At 41.4% G+C, this 12,672-nt stretch overlaps 1 protein-coding gene across 1 annotated transcript in view; it reads right to left on the bottom strand.

Annotated features, from left to right (window-relative positions):
• dnah7 (dynein, axonemal, heavy chain 7) overlaps window positions 1-12,672 on the bottom strand; it is a gene marked incomplete at its 5' end in the record, with an annotated part of 66,169 nt that overhangs the window by 32,342 nt on the left and 21,155 nt on the right. The window contains 12 exons of the mRNA XM_079276599.1: window positions 1,514-1,645; window positions 1,930-2,106; window positions 3,843-4,025; window positions 6,200-6,349; window positions 7,522-7,770; window positions 8,242-8,340; window positions 9,291-9,503; window positions 9,980-10,107; window positions 10,593-10,695; window positions 11,022-11,190; window positions 12,272-12,381; window positions 12,460-12,672. Coding sequence (XP_079132725.1) covers window positions 1,514-1,645; window positions 1,930-2,106; window positions 3,843-4,025; window positions 6,200-6,349; window positions 7,522-7,770; window positions 8,242-8,340; window positions 9,291-9,503; window positions 9,980-10,107; window positions 10,593-10,695; window positions 11,022-11,190; window positions 12,272-12,381; window positions 12,460-12,672 — 1,926 coding nt within the window. The remainder of the gene's footprint in view (window positions 1-1,513; window positions 1,646-1,929; window positions 2,107-3,842; window positions 4,026-6,199; window positions 6,350-7,521; window positions 7,771-8,241; window positions 8,341-9,290; window positions 9,504-9,979; window positions 10,108-10,592; window positions 10,696-11,021; window positions 11,191-12,271; window positions 12,382-12,459) is intronic.

The raw sequence follows: 12,672 nt of genomic DNA, 5'->3' as shown, positions 1-12,672 counted from the left end.
TTTCATAATTTTCAACAGTGTTAATTAACCTGTGGACCATAACCCACAAAATAAACAAATCATGTTCAAGATGGAGTTTGCATGGTGAAATCTTCATCAGATAGATACCACCATACTGGAACAAAAGCCAAAAAAACACTGTGCAAGGTTGGGGTTGAAAGTCAAAAATGTCATTGCGCATACATGTTTGTAATTATTGTACTGATCAAAATGTGCAGTGAACATGTTAATGCCTCAACCAATGTACAGATTACTTTAAGAGACAAACACCAGAATCCACAGAGGAGAGATGTTTTTGTTGGGAAAACAGCAGGAATACTGTCGGAATTAGAAATAGCTTAGCAGCCTCATGATAGCTCCTGCTGTTAAAAGGCTGATTAATTCAACACTTTGATAATGACTGGCTGAAACATGGGGGAGAGGCTTGAAAGGCATTCATCAGAGCAGCGTGCCACAGGGGGATAATAGCAGTACTGTCAAAAGAGGGCATTCAGAGGTAAAAAAACCAATTGGCACTCGGGCAGGGGGCAGAGGCAAGTGCTCATCTGCTAAAACTTTTCCACTCTTTGTGGGCTTGTGTGGAAGCAGTATGTGTAAAAGGAAAAAAAGGTAGGCTCTTTGGTGTTTACTGTGTTTGCTAAAATCTTTTATTTTGGATGTGTGTTTAAGGAGCAATGCAAAAGTTAATTGACCTGTTGTTAAGAATTCAGTGGTAACTGACAGAAGGTTGAATTAAGCTGAAACTAACACACACCAGCTACACATAATAGGTGTTCAATTTGCCCTTTCAGATATTAGTATTTCAGACCATAGTTCGAAATAGTTGTTTTGCCAATTTCATTTTACAGCTACAGATTGTTCTTTACCTCGGCATATGACAAGTTCATGAAATCTGAAACAGCATCTAGACAGAGTATTATTCCTTTTGCTATTTGCACAATTTGGCAACTGGTGAATAGGAAAAAAATAGAAGTTAGTACCCTTCCTAACATCTGTATTAGTGATATATGGCTTATGCAGTGTAGTTTTGGTATCTGGAACCATTGGCATTTGTCAGTCCCTATCATGATAGAGCTGTCTTCTTTCACTGGCTGCTGGTTTTCTCTTGCTAAGCGTTGCAGCGTACCAGTGACTCAAGTGCTGTTTGTGCAGAAATGTGAAGCGGAACATCAGTTAATCTTGGAGGTCTTGGATGTCGACTTGCCGTTTCTAAGCTCTTGTGGTCAAGACACAGACAATTTTTGCAAGAGTGCAGAAAGTTGCATCATGCATGTAGACGTTTAACACTCAGATCTTATGAAAATGTGGTGGACGGCTTCCAGGACGCTGGGCTGCACCGTTAAACCTTGTAGGGTTGTGGGGCTACAGTAACTCAATAATGCTGTCTAATAACCCAGCATTGTTGTTTTATGATGCTGCAGCCACTTGTGGGTTTCTATTTTAAATCAATATCTTATCATCATTAATTGTATTCTTTATATAAATTGGTAGCATAGCGGGTGTGTACACAAACCTCCAACCAGGAGCAAATATCTTTTTCATCCATGCTCTTCATCTTTGCCTCATCGTGAAACTCATCCATCATACAGTCCATCAGATTCATCAGGGACTTGACTAGATTGGTGTCAGAGGTCGGTGACAACTCCTGAAAGCAAAAAAGAAAGAACACGCATGAAAACTCAAACGGACGCAATGTCTGAATATACTACTGGACTCAGATAAGAATAACAAGTTTGTATCGTTGACTTGTATTGTTGTATTTCAAAACCCCAAAGGTTTGCTTCTTAAACATGCATGAAGAAATACACATAACTCAAAGTAATATTTAAACATTTTTTTGTACATGTAGTTGTATAGATGTTGAGTGGAAAATTCCCCTTTGAGTAAAATGCTAGAAAATAACTAAATTCCCTGCGGATGGCTCGGCACCTTGGTGGCCTTTCGAATGAGCTGTAGGCAGGCCGGCATCATGCGGTCAAAAAGGCCAGCGATGAGGTCTTTGTGCGCAGCATTGACTGTGGCGGGCATGGTATTGAGCCAGGACAGCATAAGGGGCCGCCAGCCAAGCATGTGAGGCTCCATGTAGATCATACCACAGCGAGACACCTGCCACAAACAAGTATCACATCTCAAAAACACACATCTCAGCCAGTGGTGAAGGACAATCAAGTTAGAAGAATGTTATTCTTAATGCAGAATGTATCTTGATGAGCAATATCGATGAGCAAAAGTACCTGAAAAGTGGCCAGAATTACAACAGGATCAATATCAGCAAATCATTGGATGCAATACTGTAAACTAGGTGACCATTGTAGAGGTGTTGTGTTCTAATTTGACCAAATATCGGTGAATTTATAAAGTTACATTATATCCTTTATACTGGTCAATACTGAAAATGAGTATGTGCTGCATATCGGGTACCATGTCTAATTCACACCGGATGATGAACATATTACAACCTTTTCCTCCAGAGGAGCCTTTTAATGAGATCCCCTTGCTCAACTGAAGGCATAGCTTCAGGAAGGGGTGCAGGTAAAGTTAGAACAGAGAAGAAAGATGAGCAGAGATGGGTGAAGACATAATGTATGAGCTGTAGCTAAGAGAGCAGATATGATAGGAGAGGGGAAAGAAAGAAGAAGAGTGAGGGCTGTAAGATAGTACACAAAATGAAAAATAACTTCCTTAGACAAAGAGAGGAGGAGATGGAAAAAAGGGGAAAAGAGGGCAGAAGAGATACTGCACGTGTGTGTGTGGTTTGGAGGGGGGTGATGCCTCTGCATCAAGCATGATGAAAGAAACAGATGCCAGGCTATAGAGAATCCAAAATAGATGTCTGTTTGATAAAAGACAGTAGAGCCAGGGAGATGCAAAGGTATTCTCTCAAGGCATCTATGTATTGCAATCAAGAGCCTTTGTTACTGCCTTACAACAAAAGAACCATAACGACAGGCACAATTACAAAAAAAAAGTGTTTCTATGTAGTGCCAGAGGTCTTTAGATGGAGTTGCAGTTCATTTCAAAAGGAATGGTGAGGCGTGTCACCCCTGGGATCTCTTTGTTAGCAAAGTTTGACAATTGACTGCATTTGTTAAAGAGTCTGTGTTGGATATCTCATTTGAAACAGCTGCAAAAATGTCTGCACAACTGGAGGCGGGTGTTATGTGTTTGCGTTATTTCTTCCTGGTGAATGGCTCATTGGTTCGTAAAATGAAATAGCTGCTGACGCATACATGTTTTGCACTTTGCACCCTTTTTTAAGTGGGGTTGTATGAGAGACCTGTCACAGTCGGCAAGCCCTCAGTTTGGAGAAACAGGCAGGAATACGGGCAGCAGTAAAGATAGTTTAGACAGCTAAAAGAAAAGGCCCACCTAAAACAATCATCAGTTTAAGAGTATGCTATATTTAGAATATTCTCTCCGCCTAACCTTGCCGCCAGACAGTCCTTTCTAATGGGGAACTGAAGCCATTATCTATACCTCGCAGAACACGGGAGTTGCTGGTCCACCGCGTCCTCGATCGGTTCGTTTAGTTTGTGTTATCGTATGACTTTGGTGAATCCAAATCAACCCTTTAAAACACCAAAAATCAACCAAAAGCAACTTACGGATGGAGGTAAAATCAATGTTTTTTTTCAAAAGGAGTCTAACGGCTTCAGTACCCTGTAAGACAGGGCTGTCTGACGGCAAGGTAAAGTGGTAAACTCGTTTATTTAAAGTTGGCTAAAATACATTTAGCTGCTGCTTCTCCAAACTGGGGCCATGCCACCGCCATCTGCTGCGACGCACTGGCTGTGGATAAGCGGCCAAACTGCTCTTTTGATCAAAGTAAAGGTGCTTCTCACCGTGGCTGGCGACGCCACCTCCAGGTCCATGGGCTCAAAGATGAGGCTCATTTGCGGTGACATCTGAATGATCTCACCGCTCATCAGACACAGCTTCTTGTTGTCGTCGAGTACTGTGTTCATATTCTCGATCCACACGGCATCCACTGGGCCGTCAAAGATAAGCCATTTTCTGTCGGGGCTCTGAGAGAGGGAAGAAATAGGATTCCTTACACCTTGAGGGAACATTTTCATTCATAGCACAATTACATGTGCATACATCAAAAGAAAGGTCATGGTAATGCTGACCACACTGTTGACCTGTTGGTTTATCTTCATCATTTATTGTAACTTGTCGAAACATAGATACGTAACCATATCAAATAAATAAAACTAAAGTAAAGCCATGTGAAATTATGTAATTGTTGATGTTGAGGTAGCTTGACAGATGGAAGGAGGGATGCATGGATGTAAGCAGGCACAAACAGACAGACTGTCAGGCAGATACATAAACACCTTTAAACCCATTGGGAGGCGTTTCACTTCATGGAAAAGACAAGCTCAATTTACCAGAAGGTTGGCCCCTGCAGTGCTAACGTATATAGAATTTCCTAAGTATTCATGGAGCTGTAAAGTTTAGAAGAAGAGTTTAAAAATTCACCAAAAAAAAAACTTGTGTTCTACCACCTGGTTTATAAACACAGTGCAAGCTTTCAAGGTCACAGACACCCCTGTGCATTATAACCTAAGCGACGAATGTTTGCTAAATGAATGAAATTAACACCTACACACTGTCATAATGGAGGTTGACAACAAGCATCAATTCTCCAGTTAAATGGGCTGGCAAGAGCTGTGCTTTAAATTGATTTGTTGTAATATAAACAAATGGAGGATGCCTGGGCTGGGGCCATCTGGTGCTCGTGAGGGAAGTGAGTGTACTGTAATGTAATGATCTGACAGAGAGCGTTGGCACTGGAAAAAAAAAAAAAAGTTTAAAATTGTATGAAGAGAGTTTAATGCACCACACTGCTGCTGACGCCAGATTAGCGGACAAAAAAAAATGTGTTTCGTGAAATGCGATGCAGAAAAAAGAGCAAAACAGAGACAGACTGTTTTGCCCGAAGAGGAAAATTACTTTTTTGAAACTGAATTACAACGAGCCTTGTTCTCGTTTTCTATTCTCATTGCATCAGTATGTACTGCCTTGGCTGTCATAACCACTCCTCACCCTCCTTATTCATTGACAAAAAAAAATGACAACTTAATATACCGAGCCAATTTTTAAAATGACAAGTTCATTTGGAAACAATTTGAAAACAGGGCGAACAAATGATTTTCCATTATGACATGCCTCCACTGCCAATCCGCAAACCGTCTGCCCATGTGTGTCTAGTGTGTGTACATTAATGGAAAAGCGTTATTAAAGATCTAAATTTAACAAAACAGCAGTATGTTTCTGTTGTTTACCCTGTCACCGCAGCCTCTCTTTCTACAAGTTTGAAATGAATTGGAACACCGTGCCTATTGTACAATGATCCTATACTTCAACTCCTCCTCGTTGCACAGCTCCATAAACCATCAAACGTTTGAGTATGCTGCAACTCTGGCCACATCTGAATGTGCCACAAGTGCAACGTGCTTTAAGGTTTCAACCCATAGGATGATGTTACGGAGCAATAGCATCATTCTACATCTCTCCAGCAACTATGTATAAATGAGACAGAGAATAACTCAATTACTTTTTGCTTTGACTGGTGACACAAAGTTGCTTTAATTACATGCCTGTTTCCATAGAGACAACATTAACACACCTTTAAGGATGTTGCTTGTTTTGATCCATGAAACAATGGGCACATGACATGGAATGGTGTCAACAGTTTTGAAGACTTTGAAGAAATGATTTCCCTTCCTTTGGAGCGGAATAAACAACTTCACCACAGTCCTCCCAACAGGATACGGTATAAAGAGATGGTTTCGGTCGAGGTCAACACTCTCAGCTATTATTTGTGACTGCAAATAGTATTAAGCAAATGGAAAGCCGTGGGAGCAACAGGGAGGTGTTACATGCTCTGCCAAATAGTCTCTACATCAGGGTTTGTGCAGCTTGAAATACTATATGAATATGTAAATTCTACCACATCGTGCGATTACACTGCATTTCAAGTGCTCTGTATCCAAATGAGGAACAGGTGGTGCGCGGCTAACCCTGCACAACCCCCGAGTGTGAACATGTTCATCTGTACGAGGGTGTAAAGGGGCTTGTCGCCGGATCAGCATGCTGCTTCACAAGTTTGACAATACTGTGTGTTTGTTTGCTTGTTTGATTGTGTCTGAACCTAAATCTGTTTAAAACAACATATTCTGGGCAGCCACCTTACCTGGGAGGAAGCGAAGGTTCTGTAGCTGACGGCGAGGATGCCATCGGACCACTCGTGAGAGACGGGGTCAAATCTGCCGTACAGCTGTCCCATAGTGATGGATTTGGGATTGATAACTGTGATCTGCACGTCGTTCTCATCCATCAGACCCTGGTGTAACAACCACACGCATAGGAACGCACAGGAGATAACAGACAGATTATAGGGATGTCTCAAGGGAACTCAAGAAAAAACGGATGAACGGACAAATACAAATTAGATACACAAATACACATAAGAATTCTTTACTTCACAGGTAAAGAAGTAGCAAAACGAAGCATGATTTCACCGACTTATCTCCGCCAAGACTCATATATTGCTTGGAAGATTACAGTCTACATGACAGGACTTATGCTAACTGAGGAAGAGAAGCAAAAAGTGCAACAAACAGCTTTTCAGATGATGTGTCACTTTGAGTTAAAAACAATGAGGAAAGCAAGCTGCTGGAGGAAAAAAAAACCAACACAAAAGGAGAGAAAGGGGAGGTGGCGGGGGGGGGGGGGGTTGGACATGATCAGTGGACGTGCAGCAACAAGGATGACGATGATAAATGTGGCATCGCCAGGCGTTCCATCAGCAGGCCTTCGTCTGTCTCCTTGGTGGGATGCCTCTCAGCCCTCTCAGCCATGTAAATACAACAAGCCAGTCCTGCTCTTCTCTGGGAGATCGATAACTGCTCAACAAAGACTACAGCTCTGACAAATTGGATGGATGTGTTTAATTGGGAAAAACATGTAGCTCAGATAAGCCTTGGATATTGGGTGTAACACATATTTTTACTTGACATGAAAGTTTTTGTGATTTCTTTTTTTTTTTTTTTTACTGATTGAGCAAGTTCATGTCTCAAGGACTCCGGAAACCCCTTTAAAATCTGTGACACAGTACAATTAAAGAATGCACGGTTAACCATCTGAAAACAAGGCTTTTTTTCAAAAATGTCTGACAAATTGACCAGGTTAATACCTGACAGGAACATAATGAATAAGTTGGACCTCAAGGACATTCACGGGAAATGCAACCAGGAAAATGAAGTGGTTTGAAGTAGCTATTGATCAAGACTTGGTGCCATGCAAGGAATCATGTAATATAGTAAGCTATTACACACAACTTGCAGCCTAACGTGCAACTTTTAGCCACTTCTGTTTCTATTATCATAATTCACAATTCCTTCCCAATTTCTCCAACCATCACAGTTAGCATATCCATCTTTTACTTTCTTAACTCTTCTTGTCAACAGATAAAGTGCACAGCATGCACCTGAGATCCAAAACAGGACATCATACCTTTTTAAAGACGTCGTGAAGCGCTGCTGCCAGCACGCGATAGGCGCTGGTTTTGCCTCCAAAGGGTTCACCCACCAGCATGAAACCATGCCTCACTATCATCATCTCAAAGATCTGCAGGATTTTCTCGGTAAAGAATTCAGTGACTTGTAGGTTCATCCTCTGGCAGTTTTCCTCGATGGCCTCCAGCAGGATGCGGTAGTCTCGCTGTGGAAGCTTGACCCCCGGGAAGAGGTCAGAGGTGATACCCTGGGGCGGAAAGGCAAAGTAGTTGGGGAACAGTGAGGGCGGTTGAATGAGGGAACACACATACTTAAAGCTACTACGAGGAACTTTAATTTGGGGTTAAATTAGTTGGTCCCCGTGTTTCCGAGCACCAGAGTCCCTTTAGAAAACCTCTCATTTTAATGAAGCAAGGTCTGACAATATGCCCCGCACAGTGATATTTCTCCCTGTGCCTCCCTTCTCTCTAGCGGAACCAGTTCCATGTAGTAACTTTAAACACAGTTTAAAACAACATACAATGGAAAAACACAAGCCTACACACTCTCTCTCACACACGCACACACACACTCCGGTGAACTGTTCTGACTCAAACAGACTTAAATTGTCCTTGTGCATCACAGCTCCAAATGAACTGCCTGGAATTAACATGGGCTGACATCACTTGATGTGTATCGCTCCATTAATCAGGACAGGAGGAGCCCCATTCTATCGCACCTCAAATAGCTTCAGATCATGGTCCAGAAACTTGGGCAGATTGACATCAATAATGGATCTCAGCAGCAGGGTGTCTTCATTCTCTTCTGGAAAAGTGAGCTACATACAGTGCAGCAAACCCGGAAGAAGGGGAGAAAAGGAGAAGAATGACATGTAATGAGAAGCAGTTGTTTGTCACTGTAAAGTCTGTCTGAGCAACATGAGAATCACAACCAAGTCAGGAAGCTTCCTCAGTTAGCAGGTGTAAGCGTCTACATGATACCTCAAAATGTAAAAAGGCAGCACGTTAAGTGTCCCTACTAAGTCTATATAGAAACCAATGAAAGAAATCCTATGTTTGCAGCATCAGGTCACCCCCGTGTGAATACAAAAATGCAGGTGCCTGTTGATAACTGTCTCTTTGAAAGCCAAACTGACAGATCGTTTCTTCCTCTCTCACACATCACTGCTCTCTGTGTGAAAATGAGGAGGTTTGGGACAATTCTTAAGATGATTCAGTTTCTGAAAGATTACTGCTGCGTCAAGGGGCATAAACTATCTTTCACTAGTGCACTCAATCCAAACAGTATCACAGAACTACCAATGTGTAATCCAGCCCTACTTAAAAGAAACTTGCCTCTTCTGCATAAAAACTGGAACTAAATCTGTTTTTAAGATGAGGCAAGACATTACACAGGGCGATGTGCATGCTTTCCTTTTAACTTGCTTGGCATTACTTTCATCAACACAGACTGAGCAAGAGTTGAGAAATCGTTGCACCCCAATTAGGCCACTCGTTTGTTTTTTTCACATTTGTCTTTTAGTTAAACGATCGAAGATTGTTGTTGTTGATTGAAATGTGTTTCCTGAGAATAAATAATCACTTAAATCTTTCAAAACACAATAAGAGTATAAGGAATTTTTTTTTAATTATGTAATCATTTAAAAAAAATGTGCTGACAGTGGCACTGTGGGTATGTGTGACGGACACTGAATTATATTGTGGCAAAAATATTCAGGTAAATGAACAAGAAACTCCATTATATCAAAATGAAGCTGTGTTAAGATACCTTGAGGTTTCCAGCTGCAGTGAGCACAGACTTGACGGCCCTCATCCCATAGTCGTAGTGATGCTGTGAGGACAGCTGCTCCGAACAGAGCCGGTAAGTGGCCACGATTTTCACCGACAGGGGCCGCGCAGTCACAAAGCCGCACGAGTAGAGCACGATCTCTGCAATCATGGCATAGTCCGGCACCATCATGGCCACAGTCCTGAACAGAGCCTGGTGAAAAGAGACACTTCTGCTCAATGGAATTTAATTTGAGCGCGCATTTATGCACAACGAAACAGTAACATAACTTCAATAATTATTTCGGCCAAAAGGCTAAATTCTGTTTCCTTTGTCGAGTTTATAAGCAGTCTACAGTCTACAGTTTTACTGACTAACTATATCTACTGCAGTGACATTCCTGCGCACATGGAAACATGACAATTACTGAAAGCAGCCTCACTAATCATTCAAGAAAACACTAGGCCTACATCAATAGCCTACAATACATTATTTAAAAAGCAACATTGCCTACAGGGACAGAAACTACTTTTAGTCAAGAAAAACAGAATGCTGATTTTTCCAACTGTTATTCAAACTTCTCACTTATGTGAATAGGAATATGCCTCAAACTTTACGTTCCAGGACTCCCAGTTCGGTAATTCGAAATAGAATGAAAGGCTGTGAAACTGATGAACCTGATACTGTACCTTGAGATTGTCTGGTAGCTCAGAGCGTCCAGCGTAGCCAGGATTCATAGTAATGAAGACAGCGCAGGATGGGTCCAGTTTTAGCTCCGTCCCTTCAAACATCAGCATCTCAGCATGGGCAGCGATTCCTGGACACACGGATGCGGTGAGATACAGTTTGTATTTGCGTGTCCTTTGTGTCTTTTGACTCTGATAGGACAGTTGAAGGGAAGCATGCTGTGTCAAAACATTTGCACAATTAAAGGCCACGAATAGATCAGTGTGCTCCGGTGCACAAAACCTACTGTGAAAAATAGTTTCAGCAGCAGTTAAGCAACAGACACCTATTTGCATTTTCAAACTTTCCTTTTGAGCAAAGAAACATCTTTATACCCCAGTGGCTCTTTAATCTTATGACACAAGACATTCAAAGCCCGTAGGACACATAGGACACATTACATAGGACACACTGCTGTGACGTTCTGCTGGCCAGCTCACACAAATTGCCTTAGCTCCCTGTTGATTCTCTTTGTTGTCCAAATTATGTTTGTTTTTTCATTGGTGAGAAAACACCATACAAAATGTATTTCTGGTATACTGCCAGTTTAGGGATATAAAAAAAAACAGCACAAACCTCTCTGTATGGTGAGAATCTGTTGAGCCACCACGGACAGCACCTCCAAGTCAATGCGGTTAAACTCATCAAAGCAGGCCCACGCTCCGCAGGACAAAAGGCCCTGGTCACACACACACACACACACACACACACACACATATTGGCACACACAAATACACTCATCAACACACACGCAAGTCATTAATACATATTGAAATAGTATCAGCACATTTTGCCTGGGTATGTGAGAGCTATTTCAGTATGGCAAATGGGAGTACATTTCAGCAGGGTGTAAGCAGTTTCAGTGTAAACAAAAATAAGATATTTGCAATCATTAATTTATCTCTTGTGGTTTCCCAGTATCGGGAAGGGGGAGGGGGGGTACACAACCTAGGAATATCTTCAGATTAACTATTACAACTTGTTTCACTGGTGTAGTGCACTCACTTTGAAGAACTTGCCCAAAGCAATGTAGTCCAGTCCGTCAGAGCAGTTGAAGACCACACACTGCTTGGCCACAGCTTTGGCCAAGTCTTTGGTTGTCTCTGTTTTTCCCGTGCCAGCCGGGCCCTCAGGGGCCCCTCCCAGATGGAGGTGTAGGGCGCCAAACAAAGTGCTGAAGTTAGAGGAACAGACAGGAGAAAGCGAGCTCATGTAACACCTTATGGCCTGTCAGTGAGTCATGCGATCAAGTGATTCCTCACAGCACTCTCTCTCTCATATATATATATATATATATATATATATATATATATATATATATATATATATATATATATATATATATATATATATATATATATATATATATATATATATATAATAATATATATATATATACATATATATAATAATATATATATATATATATATATATATATATATATATATATATATATATATATATATATATATATATATATATATATATATATATATATATATATATATATATATAGTCAAAATAGGTCCAGTCCAGCCCGCTGACAAAACATTTAATAAAATATTGAAGTACTTGAAAGCCTCTCAGCAGGTAAGCTGTATAGTGGAAGGTGGCAGCTTTTGAGTGCTGGGCTTTAAGACACACTGAAAACACATTTTCTGTATACTGTAGTGCTTGTTATAGTTCCCATAACCCCTCTTTATACGTATTCTCTCAAGCACACACTGTATTATTGCTCTTTAAAATTTTGTATCCAAATTCTACAATCCAAATTAATATAATATTAATCTAAAGTATTACAACGTCATTAATGTTATTGTAAACCTACGCAATGATGAGCAAACTGCCACTCACAGCCAAAGCAGATAAAGTTACCCCCGCCTCATAGAGACAGTAGTAGGCCAAGCTATTGCAGTAATTGCTTCCTGCACAAACAGAGAGGTTTTGATGAACATCAATTATTTCCAGAAATACAGTAAGGAATAACTCCCAGCAGCTCAGCAACAGTATACTGTCTCTTTAAGATGAGACCAATATGAGGATGGACAAGAAAAGGAATTTAGCATCCAAAACAGGACAAGCAGTATTGTATACAGACTAACAAGGTAGGTGATTGGTTATAATAGTGTCGCGGTAAAAGTAGCTACCTACAACTTTGTAAAGTCATTCGACAGATCAGACTTTTTAGCTGCGAGCATCTCAAACACATAAGCTTTAGAAAAGAGACAGACAGTGAACGCTTGCGTAGCTTTACCGGTAGCAGCGGTCAGTGAGTGGGGTAATGACCAGACGTGGAGTGTTGCCCAGGTATTCATAACCGTAAGGCAAACCGGCATTGATCATCTTGGTCTGGAGGTGGTTCTCCTGCACAGGGTTCAGAGGTCAGTCACCGAGTACGTATCATGGGTTGAAATGAATCCCCAATTTGCCCCTTTTACATACTTCCCAGTAGTAGCGCAGTTGGCTAAGCCACTCAAAGTCATTCTCATCACTTATTCCCTTCTGCACCAGCTTAGCGAGCACATCCCTGGCGTGGACGTCCAGCACAACGAGGGCCCCGAGGGTCACCCGGGTCTGTTTGGACAGCTTGCCGCGTACAAGTGCCACAATGTCGTCAATCTGTCTGTTGTTCTGCTCCAGGTAGACATCTAATGC

This window comes from Melanostigma gelatinosum, assembly GCF_949748355.1.
Source record: "Melanostigma gelatinosum genome assembly, chromosome: 10".
In the NCBI taxonomy this organism is placed as follows: Eukaryota; Metazoa; Chordata; class Actinopteri; order Perciformes; family Zoarcidae; genus Melanostigma; species Melanostigma gelatinosum.
The sequence above is the reverse complement of the archived record's forward strand: the minus strand, read 5'-3'. Positions and strand labels throughout refer to the sequence as shown.